This window comes from Dermacentor albipictus, chromosome 1 (assembly GCF_038994185.2).
Source record: "Dermacentor albipictus isolate Rhodes 1998 colony chromosome 1, USDA_Dalb.pri_finalv2, whole genome shotgun sequence".
Classification (NCBI taxonomy): Eukaryota; Metazoa; Arthropoda; class Arachnida; order Ixodida; family Ixodidae; genus Dermacentor; species Dermacentor albipictus.
Window position 1 is genome coordinate 184,019,802 of NC_091821.1, and position 26,283 is coordinate 184,046,084.

Genomic DNA, 26,283 nt, shown 5'->3' on the forward strand with positions numbered 1-26,283 from the left:
AAAACAGTTTTATGTAACACGTATTGAGCAACAGATGTCTATATCGGCAGTATTTCATGTCGCTTGACAATTTCCTCATTGACAATTTTCATCTAATTGTAATATTTGAGCAGTTGATTAATTAAATAAGACTAATGATCTAATTTGGTAGGATGAAAAAAATTATCTCGGTATTTCCAAGCGATGGCAAACGTTACCGGTCCAGCTACGTGGCATTTGCATATTTTTAAACTCTGGCTAAAGTTAGCTGGGACACCCTGTATACACCTTAATTGTTGTGAGCACCATTGATGGAGCTTACAATTGTACAGGGCTGCGAAGACCACGCTCGCAAGGTTGGATATTTCACGCAATAGTGACTTTCATTTATTGTTCCCCTCCGCACGTGTTTTCTTGTGCGCATGAATCGTACACAGCGCAATAATCAGACGCCCGCTAATCAGGCCACGAATAGTCGTTTATCAGCTCTCTCGCAGGCTTCTTGCAGGCTATGACCGGGGGCCAAGGCTTGTAGGTAGAGAGCCGGGCTTCGGAGTCACAGTGGTGGTTTCGTTGCCGAGGCCGTGTTCGCGCCTAGGGTAGTAGTAGTCACTCGGAGGCCCCATGACATTGGCCTCTCTGAACGAATCGGCACTTTGACTACCTCTGTCGTAGATTGTTTCGCTGTACTCGTCGTGAGGGTTTCGATATTTCTCAGCCGCAATGTCATCATGACTGGGTGCTTCGTCATGCTCGCCACTGTGCGTTTCGTCGTTTTCACTGCTGTATTGATCAAGATTTTCATAACGATGAGCCATAGAGTCACTGGCGCGCGGCGGACGGGCTGGGGACACTTTGGAAGACTTCTCTTCTGAGGGGACCGCCGGTCCTTCGGCGTTCTGCAAGCAAACCTGAAAAAAAGAAAGAAAAAAAAGGCCGGTTGGGATAGACTGGTTGCACACTGAGCTCTCGAGTGTGCTCGCAATAGGTGAAATCGAAATAACAGAACATATAGTATGACGTAGGGACGTAGGAACACGCGATCCCCCAATGTATTCGCTATAAGAAAGAGCAACACACGCAGAAGGCCAAAAACGCCTCTCCAGCGTGAAGAATTGTGGCTACAGTCAGTGCGATCGCGTTGCAGGTCAAAGACAAAACTCCTCTGGCCGACCTCTCTGCTTTTCTCGCATTAAAAATTCTCTCTATCTCCTACGGCGGCAACTGCTAAGCCTTAACGTGTTCGTAGTGAGGTTTGAAACTGTCATGTGAATACACGGAAATGAGGAATCACACCTGTTCTCTTCTTGTGTTACTTCGAACAGATTAAAAAAAAACGCCCATAGAAGATTATACTACACAAGATGTACTATACTTGAGTAGGTATGTATGCACGACAAATCGCAATATTCATTTCGCTAATTAAATCATTTTCAGTACTTAACTGCTTAACTAAATCTTTAGGCCACACGTTGCAATTTCGTCATTGAAGCCGGGCGCAAATGACGCCATGGCCATTTAATAGAAATCTTGAGACCATAGCAAATGCTCTAAGATGATCATGACCGTGATTATCATCATTACCCTATTTATATCCAGCGCTAGACATAAGTTGGCTGCCTCTCCCAGCGATCTCCAACTACCCCGTTTCGCAAGAGCTAACTTCTTTTCATCATACCTGCCCACTCTCCCGAATATTTCGTAAGGTTTACGAATTTCAGGCTCGTTTTACGATTTTACAAAAGTTGCGTCAAAGTTTCCAAAAAATTCTGTTCGTGAAAATTTTCGCTCTTCCGTCTCCGAAGACATTCTCAGAAATTTTCGTACGTTCAAAGGACAACAAAGGGATAGTTGCTTTGTGCAGGGATTAGTCAGACAATATTTTTATACCAGGCTAAATCGGCAACATAGACGTCGCTGCGAGAAGTCGCTATAATCTCGAAAGCAATGTGCTGCTCGTCAGATTAAGACGATTCAAAGTTTGTTGCACATTGTGTGCCGCATTTAAAATCACATTATCGCAATGAAATGTGGTTTTGCCCATAAAATACGCGCGCCCAGGGCAAAGAAAAAAGTCCGAATATAATCGAACCCGCGATCTCGTGCCCGCGAAGTGTCGACCCCATAAATTAGAACCGTCAGAGTACGCTGAACATAGAATTTTCTTTTATGGAATTTTCTAGCGTCTGCGCTAAAGCAATTAGCCCGAATTCATGTGGCTTTTCCTGAATGCTACCAGGTTGGCCTGCTTTTTTACCTGACCGCTTTTTACTGTTCTATTTCTTCCTTCGGATGAAGGATAGCCCCGGACCGACCCTGTTATCAGGGTCGGGCCGGGACTTTAACGATGGACGGCTTTACATCTGTGCTTCCAGCAGCCGCAATGAGGATGCCACTAAATCCATTTCGGTTTCTTACAACTGTAGGGGTGTGCGAATAGCAGTTTTTGAGACCGAATCGAGTAGTGCGAGGAACAAATCGAATCGAATATTTAACGGTTTTCAAATAGTTCGTGGATAATGTACTACAGCCTTCCCGCTTTAATGTCAAACAATTTCAACATACTGGTAATCGCAACAGCAGAAAGCTTCTGTCTGCATATTAGTAAGCGTGGTTTACCAAAAGCACAAAGTTAGCATTAGGAACAACTAAGCAGATTTGGTGTTTTGGAGAATACGAGGTTATAATTATCAGTTTATGAAGATAACGCACACGCACGCACGCTAATGGGATGAACCATATAGCACTTTTGTTTCACTTTTATGCTTGATAGTGTACTGTCGACGACGTAAACTAGTCGAAATGTATTTTAAGATATTCGTATTTTTAAATAGTCACTATTGGATTCGAGGACCTAATTGAACAAGGACTGTTCGATCCGAGGACCGAATTGAATAGGGCACTATTCGATTCGTTATTCGAAAGTTTGGAATATTTGCACACCCGTATACTTATAAGTAATCGGTTGGCGGCGAGTATAAGATGCTTCATGATCAGCGACCTGGGGCGGGACGTCATTGCAGAAGACCAATAAGCCGTGCCTATCAAGCAACAACAACCACAATAACAATAACAAAAGGCATTGCAATACACGCCAAAAGTTTAGCAATGTGTACCGCAAGCGTTGGAAGGAGTTTTTTTCTTCTAAACACTGACGTCGAAATCAACGAGTAATGTGTGGTGCATCATTCGATCAACTCCACCACTACAGACGCAGCGACAGCACTTACAATCGGCAACACACTCTTTAGAAAACCAGATTGCTGACGGTTTAGTTCATTGCTTATACGGGCGTGGAAGTACAAGGTTACAATTTCTGTATACATCATCATTCGCGAAATCGAAACCTACAGTTGAACAGCTACTTCAAAGCGAGAGTTCGATGCTAGACAGTTACTTCACAACGCAAAAGTTTCATGTCTCACCAAGGACTGCGCTCGACAAGTACGGTAGGTACAGGTAGCATCCGCCGGCACTAGGGCCGGCAGGCGAATGACAGCTTCTCACAACGGCTGCATAAGGTGTTCGCTTTTGCTGCAGGCTCACATTGAACGGACAGGAGGGGGGAATTTTGATGCTTCACGGACGCAGAACATGTACTTGGCTACGCATGTTTTTTTTTCTTCTTTTTTTGTGAGTGTAACTTACCTGAAACTCGTCTATAATTTTCACAATGAGGTGATCGGAGACACCAGGCTGGAAGTAACAAGCGGTAAAGTGTGTTAGTCGCACTGTCAATTGCCACAATGATTTTATAATGATATTATTTTACAGCGCAGAGCTGTTAGGGATGTACCTTCGCTTTCAACGTAATAAGCGGGAAAATGTGCTGTTAGTCCTGTCAATCGCTACACTGATTTTCTTTCCCAGCGCAAAGCTCTTGTGGATTCTGTTCACTTTCAACGTGCACATAAGTCCATCCTAGGGCGCTCCACAAAACTTGGTACCTTACACCACCTTCGTAGTTCTGTTAAATGCGCGGAAATTGTCTCAACGTTATCTTCAACGCCGGTAGCACTTGTAAAGCAGTAAGTGTAAAGGATCCTAGAGCAAGCGTACTTTTTTTAACCCAATCACACCGCTACTAGAAAATTAGCTTCTATATATTTAAGTTCAGTTATCGTAAGCAGTGCCATCGGGGTAAATACGTATCCAGAAGGTGAACCAACGGGCCACTTCAAGATAATGAGACCCAAAAGCACATTTAGTTGAATCGAACGTGTACGCGACTATATATACCGTACTACAATATCACTGCAGAAAAGTACAAGATGACATGCTTCTTCAAGTTTTTCATTTGACTTTTTTTGCATGTGCACCCAGCATCACGTAAGGATGTTGAACAAAATAAACTGAACTGAATGCTAACTAAACTGCATGTATACGTTGATTCAAATCCATGAAAAAAAATTGTCAGTCTCTTAAGTATCCTCACGTGATTTGAAAGCGAAAGCATGGGGACTTCTATAATTAGTTGGTTTCGTCCATGATATGGGAAGTCATACACTGTCACGTGTCCTTCACAACTCTACCTTAATACACCTTGCGTTAATTTGTACCAACCTTAATCCACCTTATTCCACCTTAACCTACCTTAAATCACCTTATCAATACTTGCTGCTGGGCTAGTTGGTTAATCTTATTCCGCGAAGACACAACCAACCTAAAGCTTTGTTCTGCCCCTGTTTGCGACTTAACTTCGCGGAATTTATCCACCTTGCTCTATTTTGCACCAACTTTAGTACACCTTAATCACCTTCAATTGACCTTAATTAACTTTACTTCACCTTAATTCAATTTACTCCACCTTAAGTCACCTTGCTCCAAGTTGTTTTAACTTCAATTCACCTTTACATCACTCTAATTCACTTTAACTCACATTAATTACCCATAAGTACTACTGCGACGTTACTTAGGTCGTCGTCTCGCCGTTGTCATCTACGTGTTGTCGTAGGTGACGTTGTCATGCCATCGGCGACATTATACCATCGTCATCGTCATGTCGTAGTCAACACGCCATGGTCGTCAAGCACTCGCAGTCGTCAGGTCACCGTCCTCATTCTACCACCACTTTCGTTCTGTTTTGGTGACCGTCTGGTCTGACTGACACACAGACAGACCCCGATGGCACTGCTTACAATAACTGAACTTAAATATATAGAAGCTAATTTTGTAGTAGCGGTGTGATTGGGTTAAAATAAGTCAGACCGACCGACCGACCGACCGACTGGAGTTTGACGACCTGAAGAAACGCATTGAGAAGTGGCGTACCAACAATTTTTTGAGTGGTGCGGCAAGCCGTCCTCTCTCTCTCTCTCTCTCTCTCTCTCTCTCTATATATATATATATATATATATATATATATATATATATATATATATATATAAATGAGAGAGAGGAAGGGAACCCGATATATGCTACTCCATTTTATTCATTTGTACATCTTCAAACGAGCAGGATTTACAATGGACAATGGGTGACTGCAGAACCCGATGCGCTTGATGTACCTCCTTCGGCAAATGTTGTCGAAGCGCAGATCGAGACGGTAAAAAAAATTCTTTCTTTCTTTGGTTCTACATGGATTGCTGTTGTCTCCGAAATACAGGGTTTTTTTTTTTTTACTTGCACCACATTTTTAAATTTAGGACAATAGAAAGCACGGTAACGTTATGTTTACCATTCGAGTGTACGAATTGGAAGCCTCTAGATATAGAGCAAATGCTGCAATTACGCGCGTAATTGGCAAAATTACGGTAATTAACTTTCTAATTATCCATAATAGGTGGTTACAGCAAATGAGTACTTTCAGGCTCGTCCTCCACACTACCTATCCCAACGATAAAATTTTGAATAGCGGTGTTCATGTGGGAGCTACGCGAACAATTAGTTCCCCTTGGAAGGCTCCTTGAAACCGAAACTGACTCGCAAAAGAGCGCCTGTAGTCGTCGATGTCTCATCCAAAAGCCTGAAATGGCATTTCGTCGTTTGAAGTGTACACGTCGCACCCAACAGAATGACGAAGCAAATTTGGCGGCCCGTCGGCATTGAAGCGCTATGCCAACGCCGCAGACAGCAAGGCGATAACTCAAGCTGTTCGCGGGGGGCCGGACCGGTGGTGACCTCGGAGATGAGACGAAAGGCGGGAGGGCGCCGATATCGACGACACAGGCGCTCTTTTTCCAGCCAGTTTCGGTTTCAAGGAGCCTTCCAAAGGGAACTAATTGTTCGCGTAGCTCCCACATCATCATCATCATCATAATCATCATCATCAGCCTGGTTACGCCCACTGCAGGGCAAAGGCCTCTCCCATACTTCTCCAACTACCCCGGTCATGTACTAATTGTGGCCATGTTGTCCCTGCAAACTTCTTAATCTCATCCGCCCACCTAACTTTCTGTCACCCCCTGCTACGCTTCCCTTCCCTTGGGATCCAGTCCGTAACCCTTAATGACCATCGGTTATCTTCCCTCCTGATTACATGTCCTGCCCATGCCCATTTCTTTTTCTTGATTTCAACTAAGATGTCGTTAACTCGAGCTCCCACATGAACACCGCTATTCAATATTTGATCGTTGGGATAGGTAGTGTCGAGGACGAGCCCGAAAGTACTCATTTGCTGTAACCACATATTGTTGTTAATTAGAAAGTTAATTACCGTAACTTCCCTAATTACGCATGTAATTGCGGAAATTGATCCAATCTAAAGGCTGTCAATCCGTGCACTCGAATGGTAAACATCGCGTTACCGTGATTTATATTTTTCTAATTTTAAAAATTCTGAGCAGTTAAAAAAAAAAGAGACACCCTGTATATGCACGGATCAGATGTGACCACACTCCGAGTCTGCGTTGCACATGCTACGAAACCCGAGCCAACTACGAAACGCGGAAGCTCCGCGATAGCTCAGAAACAAAGAAAATGAAGCTGCGTTATCGCAGTCGTTAAATGTCGTCTCCCTACCAAAATGACATTGTCGCCGTGGCATGAGATCGATCGGCAACTGCGGTCAGCAAAGTTACTGGTGCCCTTGAGCTACTCAAAGTGGGGACTCCTCCTGCAGTGATGTCGACATAACTGATTTCGCCTGTGAAAAGACATTCACTTACTGCATACATCCTCACTAGATACTCGTAGCAGAGTGCCATTTTTCTTGCCTTTGTGTTGCAGGGATGAGAGACATGCAAAAAAAGAAAGAACGAAGAAAAGTAAGGATAGGAAGAGGACAGGCTAGGAGTCTGAGAATATATCCGAAATTTTCGAATAACAAATTAAATGTCACCCTATTCGATTCGGTATTTATTGGAAAATATGAGAAATTCTATGTATGTGTATTTGCGAATAGTGAATTCGTGAATGCGCATATCTTTTCGAATATTTTTCGAACATTTTAAAACGTAAACTGTGTACAATTAAACATAAAATTGGAGCAAAATGCGATAATGGTAATCCTCGCGGGCATAAAACGTAAAAACTTGCGGAATGGGTCGCTCAGGGAGCTATACTTTAGCGGTGGTACAGTGATCATTCACTCTCTCTGAAGAGTCCTGTACATGCGAATAAACTCTTATTTGTCGCTAATGCTTCATTAGTGCTTTTTAATAAACAACGCTTCATAACGTGCAATGTATTTGCAGAGACTTGCTAACCTTATGAAGGATCTGAATATAGGATGTGAAATAAGGATGTGAACATAGCTTTATACGTATAATTGCGAGAAGTGCTCATCTTTATTCGAAAGCATAATCGAAAGTATTCCATATTTGATTCGCTTCTGCACTATTCAATTCGTATTCGATTCGGTCTCAAAAATTGCTATTCGCACACCCGTAAAACATCAAATTTTTAGAGTTTAAAGGAAGAATTACATGGTTCGGCGCCAAACAGGAAATGCTTCCGCATGTTAGCTCTTCAAATTTATCATTACGTAAATGTGAGTTCTAGTTTTTGTGAAAATGGCTAGGGCTTACGTTGTTTGCGTTTTTTCTTTACAGTGCTTGTTTTTCGTCCGTTCATGGTACAATGCGCTATACTACATCACGCTTTAGTTGATGACATTAGCATGGCCGATTATTCGGTAGCCTGCTTTTCTATACTTCGGTCTCTTAATAAACAATAACAAGTCGGTCTGCTCAACCACAGATAATTATATGCAAAGCTACAGCAGTGTAACGTTTGTTTTACTAGCAAAAGGTCAAAAGACGGTAGCGGTAGTATGTAATGTGCATTCCACGTAAAGTGCATTCCGCCCGAAAGTTTGCATTGTCAGAAGTTCGAAAATTACATGCGTATACGCACCAGAGATCCTTTGTGTTCGCACCAGAGCAAGGCTTCGCGCGCGGTAAGGTTCAGCTTCGTCAGCATACACAACTCGTAGTGCCGTCTGTGCACCTCCTGTCGCGAACAAAAAAGAGGTGGATTTGCGGTATATTCTCAGTGAAAGGTTCTGTACTGTAGTTTCCAGAAGGGACCGCTCTGCGTGCGCTTCGCTCAGCCAGGTGTCGCCTAGCAACAGAGACGCGCCTCTTCTGTATATCTGTATCCCTCTGTTCTACAGTACACGTTCTCTCTCTCTCTTTCTTTTCTGCGCTTCACCACAAGGCCTGGCACGGTTCATGCCTAGAGGAGTGGAACGACTCGGCGTGCAATTAATTCAGAGGGAGGGGGGCGGAATTAGGTGGATGCCAAATTAGCGGCCGCAGACAAACGAATAATCAGTAGAGGTGGGCGAATATATCAAGTATCAAATACGAATCCAATATCATGCTCTAACTATTCGTATTCGTATTCGAAATTGAACTATTCAGTGTTTTCGAATTTCGAAACTAACCACATATTTTACAACAAGCGACTGTTAAAGTCAGGCAACTGTTCTTGATGTGCTAAACAAAGTATCGCAAGTTATCAGACGTGAAACAACGACATAAGTCTTTAAAGCAATGCAAGAGCGAAACGGGCACAACAAGCTTTGTTCACGGTTTCGCTGCGAAACCCTACACAACAACCTGTGATTTCTGCTTGTAGTTTGTCATTTAGTGTTTCTTGCAGTGTAGCCACTTAGCAGTTTTATTTTTTACGCTGCAACCAATGATGCTTTCCTTGTAACGGGCTCTTTTCCACGTGTCTGCGGCCCACAAGTCTGCGGCCCCCTTTTCGTCAGCTTCTAGCGTTCTGTCTCAAGTCAACTTTCATCGGCTGGTAGGGGGTTGTCTGCGTTCAAAGGTACGGATCGGCTCGAAAGCGGCGTCATTTCTTACTAATATCTTTCTGGGGAAAGTCTACAAAGCTGTTGAAAGTACTTTGAATGGGCTCGCAAAGAATGTCTTCAGGTACGTAGACGATTATATCATTTTTGTGGAAAGGTGCAGTGCTACCAGTAATATGATAAATATTCTAAGTACCTTTAAGGAGCAAGGACTTGGCTTAAAATTCACTTGCGAAATGCCTTCGGAGGCTGTGTTACAGTTTTTAGATTTAAGACTGACTTTCGGTGAAGAACACGTTTGCTGGAAATACCACCCTCGTTCATCAGAGCCGCAGCTTTTTTCAACTCTGCCCCCTCTAAAGTCGCAAAAAATAGCATAGCACTTTCAAACCACAGGTCTTCAATGATCAATGCGCATGAGCACAAAATGGTTGAAAGTGTAAATGCACAGATTGTCAGGCTCAAAGATGCCAGGTATCCAGACAGCGTGCTATTGTTGGCTTGTGGAAAACGCATGCGAGAATTGAAGCGTGATAGGAAAAGTAAACATGCGGCACCGATAAAAGAAAATGATACGAAGAAGGCAGCCGTTATACCGTGCGTCCACCAGCTTTCGCAGGTTGAAAAAGTTGGGATCCCGGTACGGCGTAGATGTGATTTTCTCATCCAAAAAGAAGGCGCGTAGCGTATACGCGCCGCGGTAAGAAAATGCGTGGAAAAAAAGGCGCGAACGCAAAAGTTTTCTGCTCCGTGAGGCACACTATAATATGCTTGTGCCTTGCGCCCCTGCCGTAGTGTACAGCATCCCTCTCCACGTGTGGCCGAGTGTACGTAGGACAATCAGGGCAATGTGTAAACGTAGGTCTCTGGGAACACCAAAATGCGCTTAAAGGCATTGTTTGCTCCTCGCACTTGGCAATGCATTGCCGTGACTGCGGGTGCACCGCAGAATTCGCTAGGACCGAGATTCTTTTTCGCCACCCAGACCAATTGACAAGGGAAATTTGTGAGGACTATAGAATACAGAAAGCAGGACAAGAATGTATCAGTAAGCCTTCAATAGCCCTTCATAACGAAGAAATTTCCTTTTTCGACTACGCAAATCATTGATAGCTCAGCAGCACGTTGGTTTAGATTTTGATAGTTCATTATATATTTTTTTAGTATCACACGCAATTGTCAGCAAAGAGAGAAACATAAGAGAAGGAATATTTATTTCGGTATAATTAGGTACCACGCCTGTACTGAATAGTGCAAAAAAAGACAACTACCAGGAACAAAGGATCAGTTTTAAACACAAGATCACTGATTGTCATTAATAATACTGAACGAATAGCCTCTCAAAAACGTTTGAGCCTGGTTGCAAACGAGTGTCCCAAGATAATATGGCTGCTGTATGACTAGCTTTCCGAAAATGTTAAATAAATGGTTGCCGTAAAAAGAAAGGAAGTTGCGCCCTAAATAAATAAATAAATAAATAAAAAGCTACTGATGTACTTGTGTGCTGTAGACACATGCAAAAGGGTCCGTTGCAAGGAAAACATAATCGAATGTAGCTTAAAAGGTGTAACTGCTACATCACTAGACTGCCAAAAATACTAGATGAGAGACTACAAGCAAAAATTAAAGGTTGTCATGTAGGCTTCCGCCGCGAAACCAAAAACAAAGTGCTTTCTGATGTTGCCTGCGAGTGCTTTTCAATGATTTCTTTGCTGTTAACCTGTGGTGATGTTGGCAGTCTGCATTGTTAAAAGTTGATAAGCTGCCTGATGATCCTACAGAGCAGATGACCGTCCTCTTCCACTGACTCAAACATTTACAAACGCGTGCAATGCAGTCGGCAAAGGGCCAAATTGAACTTGTTGCCGACGTTAAAGCCATCAAGACCAGTAAAAAAATATTGAGACAAACATAGTTTCCATTGAAAAAAAAGTCGGGCGCCCGCGAAGACAAAGCTATATCACTGGTTAATGTTCAAAGCAAGGTGACGGACTCGATGAGCTGTTTAACCACTCAGAAGAACTCACTAAATCTTCGGCTCGATGAATTAGAGGACAGATCACGGCGCCAAACCCTACTTTTTCGAGGCTTTCCTGATTCGCGCGAGACATGGGCAGAGTCCGAGGCACGTGTAATTGACGCCCTTACTGGCGTGCTCAAAAGCCCATTAGATAATGTAGTCCAACGTGCTCATCGCTTAGGGCGCTTTGAGCCTAACAAAATCCGTTCTATCATGGTTACATTTTCAAATGATAAAATAAAAGAAACGGTGCTTTTCGGGCGTAGTAAGTTTAAAGACAAAGGCATCGTCGTCAGTGAGGGTGTCTTGCCTGCCACGCGTATTATTTGGAGTAAATTAATTGAATTCGTTAAAAAGCAACCTACCCGGTGCCCCAGCTTTTCAGCTCCGTTACAATAAGCTTCTCATTAATAAAAAAGAGTACGTGTACGATGCTACTGGTGGCACCGTAGCTGAGCATGCGCAGAAAGAGGTATCACATAACCGTCATGCGAGTAACACGCCACCCGCAAATGAATAGAAAATTCAGAGGGGTGGTAGGTACGATTTTTGTCCGCTTCATGTCATCTTTTGTAATATACAGAGCATTAAAAAAAAACATGACCTTCTGAATTCAGCTATTGATACCTCTAATGCTGAAGTAATAGTGCTCACTGAAACATGGCTGCGCCCACTAATAAACGACAGTGAAATATATTCTTGGAAAAATTCTCTCTTTTTCTTTGTGACCGCGCCACGCGGAAAGGTGGCGGTGTTCTCGTAGAGTTATCTAACACATTTCCGTCTCAGCGGATTCAAGTTTGTAGTGAACTTGAGAAAGTTTGGTCCCTTCTTGAAGTAAAAGATATATATATAATTATGGGAGCTTGTTATCGCCCACCCGCATTTTCCTTCAGCTTTGCAGACGAATTGCATGATGCCACTTACATGGTTTTGTCGCGATACCCCACCCTACCTTTGTTCCTGCTCGGTGATTTTATTGTCCATAATCTCATATGGAACTGCGATCCACCCTGTATAAATCCTTCGTAGATGCTTGCAAAATAGCTTCTTTACATGCGCAATATTTTTCCTTTTCACAACCTGTCAAAGGACCCACCAGGACGACAATTTCTTCCGTCAATACCCTTCATTTAATACTCAACAGTCGTCCCGATCTTGCTTCTGATATAGCTTTACTGCCGGGTTTGAGCGATCATTCCATCTTAACGTTCGAAATCAAGTTATCGCGGCCTAAGTACAAAATCAAAATCAAAACTATTTGTGATTTCAAACATGCAAACTTTGACGCAATCAACAGAGAATTGCATGCGTTCACTGATACTTTTCTGACCGGCTTTGGCAGTCGTAGCGTTCCAAACAACTGAGATTTATGTATGAGCGATGTTAAAGCATTACTTGAGAAATATGTACCCGTTCGCTTGATAATTTCAAACAAATCGGCACCATGGTACAACCATCTAAATCTTGTCCGCTATCATTGCAGCATCAAGTGCGCGGCCAGTATTCATCGGTGTTGGAAGCAACCATCGGCAAGGAAGGCAGGCAGCGTGACGACGACAGTACGCCGGTGACGTCACGTCCACCAGGGAAGCGCCTGCTACAAAAAGGGCCGCGCTTTCACCGAGGAATCACTTGGCAGCAGCAAGGGCAGCCTGACGAGACCATCTAAATCTTGTCCGCTATCATTGCAGGTTAGAACATTTTCCATACAGTGAAGTGCCATTTCTGTCCCTTCTGCCCAAACTGCTGCCAACGCTGTTGCTTGTGTGCATTGTTTTGTTGCATTTGAGATGAGTGAATCTGCTGAACTTAGGAAGGAAATGCGCGAATTTCAAGCTAAACTTGAACGGGATCTAAGAAAAGAGCTAAGGGAAGTCAAGGCAAGTCTCGAATTTTTCAATAAAGAATTCGAGTATAGAAAGAAAGAACGTGATGAGCTGGCAAAACTAAACAAAGAGCTCCAAGCGGCCAATGAAAAGTTATTAGAAGAATGCCAAGCGCTCAGAACGCAAGTTTTACAGCTCGAGGATCGAGTGACTTTCTCGGAGCAGTATTCAAGGAATCGGAACCTTGAGATTAAAGGGATACCTTTCTCTGAAGATGAAAACCTTCCTGATGCTCTTGATAAAATAGGGGAGGCTTTAAAGGAGCCTATTGCGAAAATCGACATTGAAATTTGTCATCGCGTCCCTGCAAAAAATCCCAACACTGTACCCAATATCGTTGTACAATTCAAAAGCCGTCCCAAGCGAGACGCTGTGCTCCAAAAAGCACGTAAAATGCGCCTATCAACTGAGGACCTGGGTTTTTCACCAAACTCGCCCCTGTTCATCAACGAACACCTTTGCCCAGCACTAAAACGAGTACTTGGCATGGCTATTGAACAAAAGAAAGCAAAAGGGTGGAAATTTGTCTGTACAAGCAATGGTAGGATTCTTGCACGGAAGGATGAATCGTCATCGATTCTGTACCTTCGCAATGCTCAGGACGTGGAAAAAATGGTTTAAGTGTCTTCACTTTTTTATATTTTGCATCTCGCCTGTAAAATGGCTCAGTCTCCGCACGACATAAACACCACATTTAATACATCGAGGAAAATTGGCTTGAGCTCTTTTCATTTGAATATTAGATCATCGAGGCATAAAGAAGACGAGCTTTCTATTCTTCTAAATGAATTTGCTTTTGACTTCGATGTAATAATGTTGACTGAAACGTGGTATTCATCGGATACAGAGGTTTACAGGCGTGATGGATATAATAGTTTCTTCCTAAATAGACCTAATAAACAAGGTGGTGGAATTGAAATTCTCATCAAAAATAATCTAGAATGTGAAATAATTCCTGTACTGTCTCTATTGACTGAAGATTTTGAATGCCTATGCTTGAAATCGAGAAAATACATCTACTGTGTGATCTACCGACCACCAAACGGTCAATTCAATCAATTCATTTCCCACATTGAATTGCTATTCAACTACGTGAATGTAAATAATTTGGAATTAATACTTGCGGGTGATTTCAACATTGATGTGCTAAAATCTTGCCCTGTGCAAGAGACCTTTCTTTTGGCAGTAGAAGCAAATGGTCATGCTATCACTACTAAAACTGCAACACGTGTTACAATGTACACAGAGACTTTGATAGACCTTTTTATCACCAACATTGATGTAAAAAATGTAATATCAGGCGTTGTATGTAATGGCATAAGCGACCACTTTCCGATATACTTTTTTGTTGAATATGAAGATAAAAGAACACATACGCAAACTTCGATGACAGTAACTATCCAGAACATCACCCCTGTAACTTTGGAATCTTTCTACTCGAGTCTTGTGAATGAAAACTGGAATGGTGTATTCCATTGTGACACTGCAGATGAGGCGTATGAAACATTCATATCCATTTTTAAGCGAATTTACTGTGAACAATTTAGAGAAATTATTTTCAAGCCACATCATAATAACCGAAAGCCCTGGATCAGCCGTGAGTGTTTAAAACGAATAAAAAAGAAGGGTAGATTATATAAAAAGTTTGTCAAAACGAAGTCACTTTTAGATTTGAAAATATTTAAGCAATATAGAAATAAGCCGAATTCCTTCATGAGAAATGAAAAGCGGCGCTTCCTGCAGCATCAGTTACAACAGGAATCCTGTAAGGATAGTGCAGACATGTGGAAAAAACTAAACAAGTTGCTAAACAGAACCCCATCGTCGCCAGTTATCAAAGATCTCATTTTTCAGGGCCGCCGCATACATGGCACAGAGCTTGCCGAAGAATTTAACAAATTTTTTAAAGATGTTGTCAGCAGTTCTCAAAACCGTCAATCTCTGAGCAGCACTATTCCTAGGAATAACCGCAGCATTTATTTTGATCCGACAGATGAACGCGAGGTATGTAATATCTTCAACTCGTTGAAAAATAGCAAATCACGCGATATTGATGGCATACAAATTATTCCAGTTAAATATGTGCTGAATGTTATTGCCCCCCTACTGACTTATATATATAATTTGGCGTTATCAACAGGTTGCTTCCCCAAATTAATGCAAATCTCCAAAGTAATTGTACTTTTCAAGGGTGGCGATAAAAACGATATGTCCAACTATCGACCTATTTCTATTCTGCCGATTTTTTCTAAGGGCCTAGAAAGAGTAATTCATAAAAGACTCATGAACTTTTGCAATAAGCTTAACCTCATTAATCCGTCACAACATGGTTTCCGCCCAAACAGGTCCACTGAAACAGCCTTACTAATGCAAAAAGAGATCATCCTCGAGGCACTTGAAAACAGGGAGATATGCATAGGTGTTTTTGTGGATTTCTCGAAGGCTTTTGATCGCCTAAACCATCAAATACTACTCACTGAGCTAGAAAGATATGGAATCCGTGGCACTGCAGCTTGTCTACTAGAGTCCTACCTACAGCATCGATATCAATGTGTAACAATAGATCAGCATGTTTCAACCCTTCAACCAATCACCACTGGAGTTCCACAAGGAAGTATCTTAGGACCGCTATTGTTTATTATATACATAAACGAAATAACAGATATCAGCAACCTTCCACAATATCTTCTGTATGCAGACGATACGAGTCTCTTGTTTAGGGGTAATAACATTCCATTGCTCATTTCAAGCGTAAACAGCGTATTAGAAAAGTTGAAATCATGGAGCGCAGCAAATTCCTTGATAATAAATAGTAAGAAAACAAAAGCGGTACTTTTTCATTACCGGCAGAGCATCGTTACATCAGACATTGGGCTAAAAATAGACAATTCTATTATAGAGGTAGTAGACACAGTAAAAACACTAGGAATTTTCTTTAACAAGAACATGAGCTGGGACCCTCATATTAGCTCCACTTTAACCAATTTATCAAAGTGCGTCGGAATGCTCGCAAAATTTCGCTCCTATCTACCTGTATCGATTAAGTTAATAATATACAACACGTTATTCATGTCATATGTTAACTACTGTTTCCTTGTATGGGGCACTACTACTCAAACTAACCTGCACAAAATACACATGCTGCAAAAGAAAGCAGTACGTTACATAGCAAATGTTGACTACCTCGCACACACCGAAGAATTGTTTAAGCAATTCAAAATCATACCCGTTCATAAGCTATATTAATTTTTCTTAGCCGTAAGATTTAAAAAATCAATTCTTCACAATGACAACTTCTTGACAGCATTGTCATCCCTCGAAGCAAACTCAACGCCATACTCGTTTCGGAAACACGAACGTTGGACCATTCCCTTTTGCCGTACAGAACATGGTCGGCAGATGATGCGTCATGCAGTTCCAAGGTTACTAAATAAATTCATATTTGAACGTTTTTCTCTTGAAACATCTAGTACACAAACACTAAGAAATCATTTTTTGTAAGCCGCTGTATTCCCTTTGCATTAAAGTCTGACACGAATGACATTTGCATCTCTGTTAACACCTATGCATTGTGTATTAATGACCATGTACGACGAGTTTACATCGATTGTTCTGAATTTCACTAATAACGATTTTTCTGTATTGCTCCGCTGTATTCCCTTTGCGTTAAAGTGTGATAGGAAGGACATTTTCATCTGTGAACAGCTCTGCATTGTGTATTAGTGAACACGTACCAAGAGTTTATATCAACTGTTCTGAATTTCTGGTATTATATTCTGTTATGTAGTGTGTGTGGATTTTGTACTTTTTTAAAAACTTTTTGACCTTGCTGTACGCCATGTAGGGGGGCTCGGGCTTCTTCAAGCGAAAACCGTTCGCTTTTTGCCTGAGCCTACCCACATCATAATGATGTAAATAAAAACTGACTTGACTTGACTTGACAGCCACATAAAACGTCTATCAAACGAAAAGAAGCGTTAACAAAATTTGTTGCTGGGCTAGTTGGTTCATGCTTAACAACTGAATACTGGTAAGCGCAATTCCAAGTAGGCGAAGTCTTCATTAAGTAGGCGAAGTCTTCAGGATAAAGTTTAGTTGTGAGTTAGCGCTTGTGCTGTACTTCTCTATCTCTTTTCTGTCCCGTCTTGGAATTGCGCTTACCAGTATTCATTTGTTAAAACAGAAGCGTACGTGTCTACAGATCAACGAAACGTTGTCCTTCTGACTATAATTGGAATGCGCATAAACTCGCTTTTGACGAATATGTATCGGCACTTCGTTGCGCAAAACGGCACTTTTTGGAAAACTCAAGTTCTGGCGCGTCGTAAACCCGAGACGATAACGCTATAAGCCTTGTGGATAACGCGGGAGACCGTGTACCTTCTCTGAACAGCGTGCATCTCTCCTTAACGACGTTTTTGTTTCTCACTTTTCATCAGTGGCATGTGTTTCGCCAGTGCTTTTACACTGGCAATATTCCACTTCAATGAGTCCGATTACAGTAGTGTGGCGTAGAACATCTAATTAATAAATTGAAACTTTCTTCTTCCCCTGCTTGCGACGCGATCAGTCCGAAGTTTTTGAAAAGCACGAGAGTGTATAGTTCCATTACACTAACCAAAATTTTTGAACAATCACTTGGCATGGGTTCAATCCCTGCGGAATGGAAGATAGGAAAGTTTATACTACTTCATAAAAGTAGGCACTCTCCACTTAACTGTCGTCCCATTTCGCTCACTAGTATATCATGCAAACTTCATGAGCATATCTTCTTTTCTAACCTTGCGAACTTTCTCGAATCTATTTCCTTCTTCGCAACACGGTTTTCGCAAAACTTATTCATGCGAAACACAGCTAATATCGTTTACACGTACATGCCATTGTTGATTGTTCTTCTCTTGCGGATTGTATATTTGTAGATTTTTCGAAAGCGTTTGATAAAGCGTGCCATAATCTACTAATGTATAAGTTACATAAGCTTATCCTTTATCCCCAATTACTTATTTGGCTTGAGTGTTTCGTGTCGTGTGGTTCTCAGTTCGTTTCTGCTAACAGCGTTCACGCTCCCTCTAATCATGTTTCCTCGGGCGTGCCGCAAGGCTCTGTCCTTAGACCGCTGCTATTTCTAATCTATATTAATGAGTTACCTTCTTGTATAACATCTCATATTCATCTCTTTCTTGACGATCGACTGCGCAATATTTCGAGAAGTAACTGCTAACCATGATACAGCTACTCTTCCATCTGATCGTGATGCTATCAGTGCATGGTGCAAAACATGGCGCAAAACATGGCGCATGGAATTAAACATAAGCAAAAGTAAGTCAATGCGAGAATCCAGATGTAGTAGCACTCCACCAGCCTATTGCATCAATAACATATCACTCGATTGCGTTTTATCCGATAAATACCTCGGTGTTCCCGTCTCATCTGACCTTAGCTGGAAGACACACATTGCCCACGTAATAAGCAACGCTAACAGATCGTTAGGTTACCTCCGACACAAGTTTTCACGTGCGCCACAGTCTCTCAAACCGATGCTCTATAAAACACTTATCCGGCCTACACTCGAATACGCCGCGGCAGTTTGGGATCCCAGTCGAAATAATTTAATTTATTCAGTGGAAATGGTGCAGAACAATTCCACACGATACATTTTAGTAGTGTGGTTTGCTGGACCAGTTGGTGCATGGTGAACGTATCAGGGGTTCCATCAAGTACGGATGCGAGCACAAGTAAGAAGAAACGTACAGGACAACGCTGGTTGTCCTGTCCGTTTCTTCTTACTTGTGCTCGCATCCGTACTTGATGGAACCCCTGATACGTTCACACGATACATGTTCTCCAACTATAACAGGACAGCCAGCATCACCACAATGAAGTTTAACCTACAGTTAGCACCCTTAGCATTGTGGCGTACACACTTGCGGCTCTCTCTCTTTCATAAGATATATCATCGTCCCGTACTACGAAACGAGCTTCTTTCTGCATCACATATAGGGCCCTATAACGTAAAACTATTCCAATATGTTTCTATTCCAATCTCCTGACGTCAAATTTACGTAATCACCGACGCAAGCACCCGGCGGTTACCCGCAGGGTTGTCTGAACAGACCTATCAAACGCTCTCCTCGCTCATAGGAGGTCACTTTTGTTTGCTTGAAAAACGAATAACGTTGCCTAAACTGAGCGGCGTGTCGTATCTAATTGGCTGACAAGAGGCGAGGAGAACGCTCAAGTGGAGAGGGATTCACTGGGGCAGAGCCAGTGCACTGAAAATCGATAACCGGATGAAGAGGGTGGTGCCAGCGTGTGCGATCGGTCGGCTTTCCCTTACTTAGCTTGCGGTGGCTGGTCGAAAATCATGGCGGCATGCAACGGAAGCTTGAGAATGACGCTAAAACTGACCCTCAGCAAATAATAGTTGGCAGAATGAGGTGGTAAACGTGCCGAAAGGGCTCGAAAACGTTACACGGCCACGCAAGAAGTTTTATTATACGCAAGTACACCCGTGCTTTCCGGCAGGTGCGAGTAGCCAGCGTCTCAGCTGCCGGCGGCAGTCATCTTTTATTCCTTTCGGAACGGAGCAGCCTGCGGCTATTCCGAAGAAAATTCAGTTTTGTTCGGCATATTAATGCATCTTGATCGCGTACACGTCACTCTGACGCGGTGAGTTTGTGCGGTTTTGTGACGTCGCGTGACAGGCAGGTGAAGTGGGTGTAGCCCGAAAACTTTTTACCAATAGCCGAGGGCTAATGACGAAAAGGGGTCGAATCAGAAATAACTGTTTTTCTTTTTTCTGTCAAATCATGCATAATCAGTGTGTACACATCACATCAGATGGGGAAGTATCGCGGTTTTCGTGCCGTCGCGTGACAGACAGCTGAAGTAAACGTGGTCGAAACAAAGTTTTTGACCAATCGTGGAGGGCTGATAGCAGGATTGGAATAGAAAAGTTTGGAATAGTTTTACGTTATAGCGCCCATAATCTCAGCTTGATCGCCAACACAAAGGTGGTCTTCCATCTTGTAGGTCCTCCTCCTTCTCACACACATTGGTCTCGCAGACAGCTGATGAGTGGAATAACCTTCATGTAACTGTTGCCTCCATAAGTGATACTAACCGTTTTAAAGAAACTATACGCGACATTTTGTTTTGAGTATTCTTGTTTTCTCTGTGTTCATAACTGTGCTTTGAATGCTCTTTTCACTACGAATTGTGCACTCTGCTTATTAACGTCCCTTACGCACTTTGGTTTATGTAATCTATGTAAGTTAAATTATGTGGTTTTAATAATTAAAAATAATCTTTATTTACTGTGGTTTGTTATCCGCTAATATTGTATAATTATACTAGTATATTTTGGTTGTTTGCTGATGCTGTTGTGCATAATTTATGTCCAACTTATTCCCCACTCCCCTCTGTATGGCCATTGGCCCAGAGGGTGTAATAAATAAATGAATGAATAAATAAATAAATAAATAAATAAATAAATAAATAAATAAATAAATAAATAAATAGCTTACGTTACCATTTTCTTTATGCATTGCTTTGAAAACTTTTGTCGTTGTCACACTTCTGATAAGTTGCTTAACAGTGATAAGTTGTTTAACAGACTGAACACAGTAACCATACTTTAACAGTCAGTTGTTGCGAAATATTTGGTTAGTTTCGAATACTCGAAAATGCCGAATTGTTACGAATCCGAATACGAATAGTTAGCGTGTAGCAGTAGTTCGTATTCGAAACTGTGAATATTCCCTCGTACCTAATAAAAATAGAAACGAGAAAATAATTATAGGAAAAATAAAAGGTGCTATATAGAGCCTTGGGGCACAACGATGCTGCTGGTATTTCAGCCTGAGGTGAGTCGTCATTGATAGTTATATAGTGGTTGTCTTTTTTAATATTTAGAGCAAGGACGCCGAAAGAAATAAAGCAAGGACGGAAGGAAGGGAGGCAGTAAATAAACGCGAATTTCTTACGATGTTGGTGTCCACATTCACATCGGCCAGCTCGGGTGTGGACAGAAGTGCCTCCCGACATCTGTCTACGTGGTGGTCCACTGCGAGGGCGATGAAACAGGGAAAGTGCGAAGTGTCTGAGATCATGGCGGGAAGCAACACCTGAGACGAAATACGTAAGACATGGGCCAGATTTTCGTTGTATTGTTTCACTGAGGAATATAGCAGAGAATCTGCCTAGCGAATGATTCGATATTAGCTTACTTATTAGAAGGTGCTAGAAAGTCAAGTATTAGGGTAGCAGATGTTTCTTTAGAGGTAGTGACAGGCGTCTATTGAACCTTTCGGCCTATATCTGAAACAACCAGTGGCACAAAGAAGAAGAAAAGCTGTTACTTGTAAGCAGGGGTTATTGGTCTAGTCAGCATGGTTTTGCCAGAAAACAGGATGTAAGGAGAAAAGGTTTTGGACAGTTCGACTGTCCAAAACGTACTACTTTTTTATAGTTTGATGTTCCTTTAAGATGCTTGCGACTCTAATGCGCGAGACGCTGAAACTTGACTTCCGCATGCACTATAGCAATAGGTGACCGTTGGTACCTCTGGAGGCGCTTTTCTAAGGTGCCAACTGTTTGATATTGTTACGAAGAGGAAGTGTAAGGCTCAAACGTATATGCAACTACTTACATGCAAAAGTTTAGTGGCAGACACACAGGGTGACACACAGCTCGCAGTGTTAACAGTTCCAGTAGACAGCCCACCACTACTTCTCTCTTTAGCGCACGGTCCTGTCCAAACAATCCGTAAAAATATGATTGGGGAATATTTTCGTAGGGCATCAGTTATATTATGGAGCGCGTTGAGGTACTTATTTTTGAAGGCTAGGGGCCGCTCAGACAGCTTGAATTTCTTTTCATGGCGAATGCCGACGCCCTCGCAGATCTGATTTGCAGTAATCTGCAGACAATATTTTTGAGCTAAGATTACACAGTAAGGTTCTTAAGCGATGAATGCGATCGTTTTCGTCACTATAGATTCTTATTGTACGTTTTGCCTGCCCGTGAGAGATCCCTGGCTCACAGCGTCGTGGGCGCAGACCAGTTTAAACATTACTGCTGTCAGGGGCACTGGAATGTCGTCGTGCTGTTTGTGTGTTTATGTGATCACTGTGCATAGCACAATTATCGCCTAAACCCTGGAGTAGAGTGCCAGGCAGCCGGCCAGGCTAGCATCTTCAGCTTATCATTAAAGTTTTCAACTCTCTATTTGGTGGATGGTATCCGCGTTTTCGTGATAGTGTCCAATGTCCAGGAGAAAGTCGTTGGCTTTACGTATCTCTTGTGTAGGAGCTACCCGAGTGGTCATGCTGGTCGGATAAGTGGTTTGTGGTTAGATGCGAGCCTCGGAAGTTTGTTTCCAGAATGAGTTTCGCGCCTGTCTCGCCATCATGGCCTCGACTGTGTCTGTGTTAAAATCTTTAGCCTCGCCGTGAATGACAAAACCAAGGTGACGGGGCAGCGAGGTGTAGGGTCTGGTGTTTCGCGGCGCTGTTTGTAAGCTAATACATAGCTTACATGTTAATGCATATCTTACATAGCGTATGTTGTCTCGGGGGAAAATGCTCGTCTATGTATGCATTTGTAGTGGCTGTCATGTACTAAAGCAGTTATCGCCGAGGAAAAAGGACACTCGCATTGTTCCATTATCTTCCATCGGTCCAAATCCTTACCCGTATTTCAACTGTAGAAAACCTATTCTACTTACTTCCTATTTTTATTTATTGGCAAAACTAAGCAGGCCACAATTACGACCACTGCTTGCACGTGACTGCTTTTTTTTTCGTTCTCTCCTAGCCGCTGTTTCGTTTGAGATAAGCCGGAGGTTCAAGCGTCGCCTGCCACCTCCACTACAGAATTTACCGGCCGCGTCTCCCACCACCGCTTTCATCACTTCATTTAATTCCTCCTTTTCGACATTTATGCCACACTTACCCAGAGCTTACCTTACTCTTTCCTACTCGTTTAGGCTCCTCGCCTTTGGGGGGAGGGAAAGCTATATACATATAAGCCCTGCTACAAAAAACAGCTGTAGCCCTGACAAAGTCCCCTTGAAACTTTGGCTGCAGGCTAAAAGGCCAAAGCTCAGAAAGTTCCTCTGTCTTTCAACAACTAATAAAAAGAATACTGTGGGAGACAGCAACAGAGCCAGACAAGTGGAAGTGCAGCCATCTCGTGGCTTTGCTGAAAGTTGGGAGTTTCCCATGCGAGCTTTCGTCTTATCGACCGATAACCTTGGCAAGCTGCGTTGGTAAAGTGACGGAGCGAATTGTAACCGATAGTCTGGAATGTCTACTCTCGAAAAGTGGCCTTCCTGATTTTGCAAACTGATTCTGAAGAGGCCGGTCGACAAAAGACGGTGTTATCAACCTCACAAAAAACTCTTACACGAGAATTCTTCGTAAGAGAAAATTACAATTAATTAAGATGCTGGGCGTATTATTAGCGAAGATGGCCAGCCAATGGCCAGGAGCACTTGCGAACGAAAATATTTGTGCATTCGACCCCTGATCTCCCGTCCAACAGGAGAGAGCCCGCCGGGTGCAGTTTAATTCGATTTTGAAGTCCCTACGAAAGCGCCTTGCAGCGTTCGATTCTTAACGCAACTTTAGGTCTGGGCATTGGTGGCCTTTTGTATTCGCGTTTCTCCAGCTATCTTAGTGACCGCACCGTCTCCAATTTTATCACCACTCATTTTATAGCCGGCAAGACACTCACAAATTACACGGATTCGTTGGAAACCACTGAGATATAAGCGCAAATGTCAAGGGCAAACACAGTCCCACCACATCAAAGCTTCCTGAGGCGCACTGGAGCCCAGTGTTGATGGTGGAGCGACGGTGGAACTGCAAGTTCAGGCTCGGAAACGAAACCTTGGCACAGCGAGTGCTCGCCTATAATACTGTACATGATCCCTGAATCCAGTGCACGCAAAGCCGATGCACGTCGACCCCTGTGAGAAAGGAGAACGACTCTGTGCTCCGGATTTGATATGCAAAGCAACAAAGGAAGCTGCGCTAACTGAAACTGCACTCAATAATGGCAGGAGCATGCAGCCAGGAAACTCAATTGTCGTGTGTTTCATCACGAGTGTCAATGACATTGATGCACACATGCAGAGGCCCAACTCTATACCTTCACTATCCTGTGAAGTTGGCAACATTATGGCGGGACAGCTGACCCATCACCTGCTAGAGTGCTACTTTGGTTGCGCACACATCATAGTTAAACACAACAAGACCTTTATTTTCATCACTTTTGAAGGTTGCACAACACCACCCCCAATATCAGCGCGTTGTGGGCAGTCGTTCGACTGTATATTCAAAGGTGAGGTTGACTCGAAGGCTCTAAATGGCCTGTTTTTCCTTCCGTCACATCCAATTTAACTAAGTCCTGAAGTGATCTTTTCTGCAGTGCAGGTTTCTTTATTCTTTAATCCTACCCCTTATTATAGGAGAGTGACAAGTCGAGACTGCAGGCGAGACTCCCCCAATAAATCGTGATGCACCTTTCCTTCACGCCTCCACGTTTCAAGAAATAATTGCCTTAAAATATGTCGCATGAAGAGGAAGTATACTAATTGAATGACATGTTTACCGCTATAAAATGAAAACACAGTCCTTTTAGCGGGAAGCATGTTGGGAAACATCAACTAGGTCAAGAACAAATTCTTCCGAAGTATACTAATTGTCCAGCAACACTGAGCACGCTGCAGTAACGTATCCAACGCATGAACAGGTGAAATAGCCAATAGCGGGGACGAAGATAGTTGACAGCACAAACGAGATTGCACGAGATGGATTTTACTGCTCTTTTATCCGAGCAACTTGCTCGCCAACACTACTTTCCTCTAGCTGTGTGTGGGTCACTGACATGCACCATTAAAGGTAAGGCCGGCTTGAGCCCATCACAGACCGGGGTATCACTCGCACCTGACGAACAGAAAGTTCCTTCAGTAGGATGAGAAGTGCAGGACGAGAAAGTGCCTGCTCGAGCAGAAGGAGAGGATACGGACATAAAGGATAAGGAAACTATGCAGGACGAGGTGATCCGCTGGCGCATCTATACGCGCTCCCTTTGAGCGGTGCTTGCCCTGTCACTGACTATTCATCAAGACCTTCTTTAAGGAGAAGTTGCCCCTTCAGAGCATAACCGACAACAGCATATAACCCGGTTAACTGCTTTTAATATATTAGTAAGAGGTAGTTCAATATACGGGTATGTATGTTGGCCCGGAGTGCATCATGTGGCTATCATTTTGGTACATGTGTCCGTTGAGATCGTCAAAAATGTACAGGTCTTCCCGGTATTAAGGGAAACGCCCGATTATTGCCGAAGCCGATATACAAATTCACCATTTCCCCGACTTTGCGGAAACAAAAAGTTCCTGGTATGACGCGATAGGCAGAAATTTATGGATGTACGATTAGTATGCCAGCCTTGATGTTATAGTTATACTATATGAACGCTTGATTACTAGCGAAGTTTTCCCCTTTTACAAAAGACGGCTTTGTACATTGAGCTCTTTGTAGAGAGACGGCTGCGAAATTGCAGCGTTGTACTCATTACAGTCACAACGGTCGCATATATAACCGCTTTACGAATGTATCTTTTCGACTTTCGTCTTGATCTTTTGTTCGGTCTATTGCGTTTTTTAAACCTTTCATTCTGTTCATGAACGAGCATTACCTGCGCCTCTACATCACGCAGGGTGTTTTTTTAATCTCTAATACAATTACGCTGTCCACTGATATCACGTGGCACGGAGCGTAGCTATGTTGTTCGCATCTAGGTACTCAATGCAAACGATGTAGCGGTGCTAGCGGTGCTGTTGACAGTGTCAGAAGAAGAAGACCAGTAAATTCCATATTAGGCGGATACAGGCACGTACTCACTCTTTGGGCATGCTTCGAACTTTGGCCTGACTACAATGTTCATAAAGCTGCCGGCCTCGGCGCTCATATCTAGCATTGCGAATGTCACGAAAGCCATCACCGGGGAGGCCATATTGGATCAAGAAGGATTAGGGCCGACGAGCGCGCACGCTGTGCCGCCTGCGCTGCCAGGGCCACGTCAGCGCCGGCGTTTGCAGCGTCGCCACGACGGCTCTTTGTGTGCGCGCGCACGAAACTTTGTTCATTGGGCTCCGTAGCCTTCCTTTATTGTATTTTTAT

The 26,283-nt window shown here is 42.9% G+C and overlaps 1 protein-coding gene across 1 annotated transcript; it reads right to left on the minus strand.

The window, feature by feature from the left end:
* Window positions 1-336: 336 nt before the first annotated feature.
* LOC139053648 (uncharacterized) lies at window positions 337-26,213 on the minus strand. Its single transcript, XM_070530512.1, has 6 exons — window positions 26,005-26,213; window positions 21,076-21,155; window positions 8,275-8,370; window positions 7,086-7,133; window positions 3,628-3,675; window positions 337-890 (listed from the first exon to the last, which is right to left on the minus strand). The coding sequence occupies exons 1-6, from the start codon at window positions 26,114-26,116 to the stop codon at window positions 489-491; spliced, it is 786 nt and encodes a 261-aa protein (XP_070386613.1). The 5' UTR covers window positions 26,117-26,213; the 3' UTR covers window positions 337-488.
* Window positions 26,214-26,283: the final 70 nt, after the last annotated feature.

What these genes read in the sequence shown, in the direction of transcription:
- LOC139053648 (XM_070530512.1), bottom strand. Translation starts at nt 26,116, where the DNA reads ATGGCCTCCCCGGTGATGGCTTTCGTGACATTCGCAATGCTAGATATG. An exon ending in TGAATGTGGACACCAACATC is followed by an intron (nt 8,371 to 21,075) that starts GTAAGAAATTCG and finishes TGTTCGCGACAG; the next exon opens with GAGGTGCACAGACGGCACTA. An exon ending in GCGAACACAAAGGATCTCTG is followed by an intron (nt 7,134 to 8,274) that starts GTGCGTATACGC and finishes TGCAACACAAAG; the next exon opens with GCAAGAAAAATGGCACTCTG.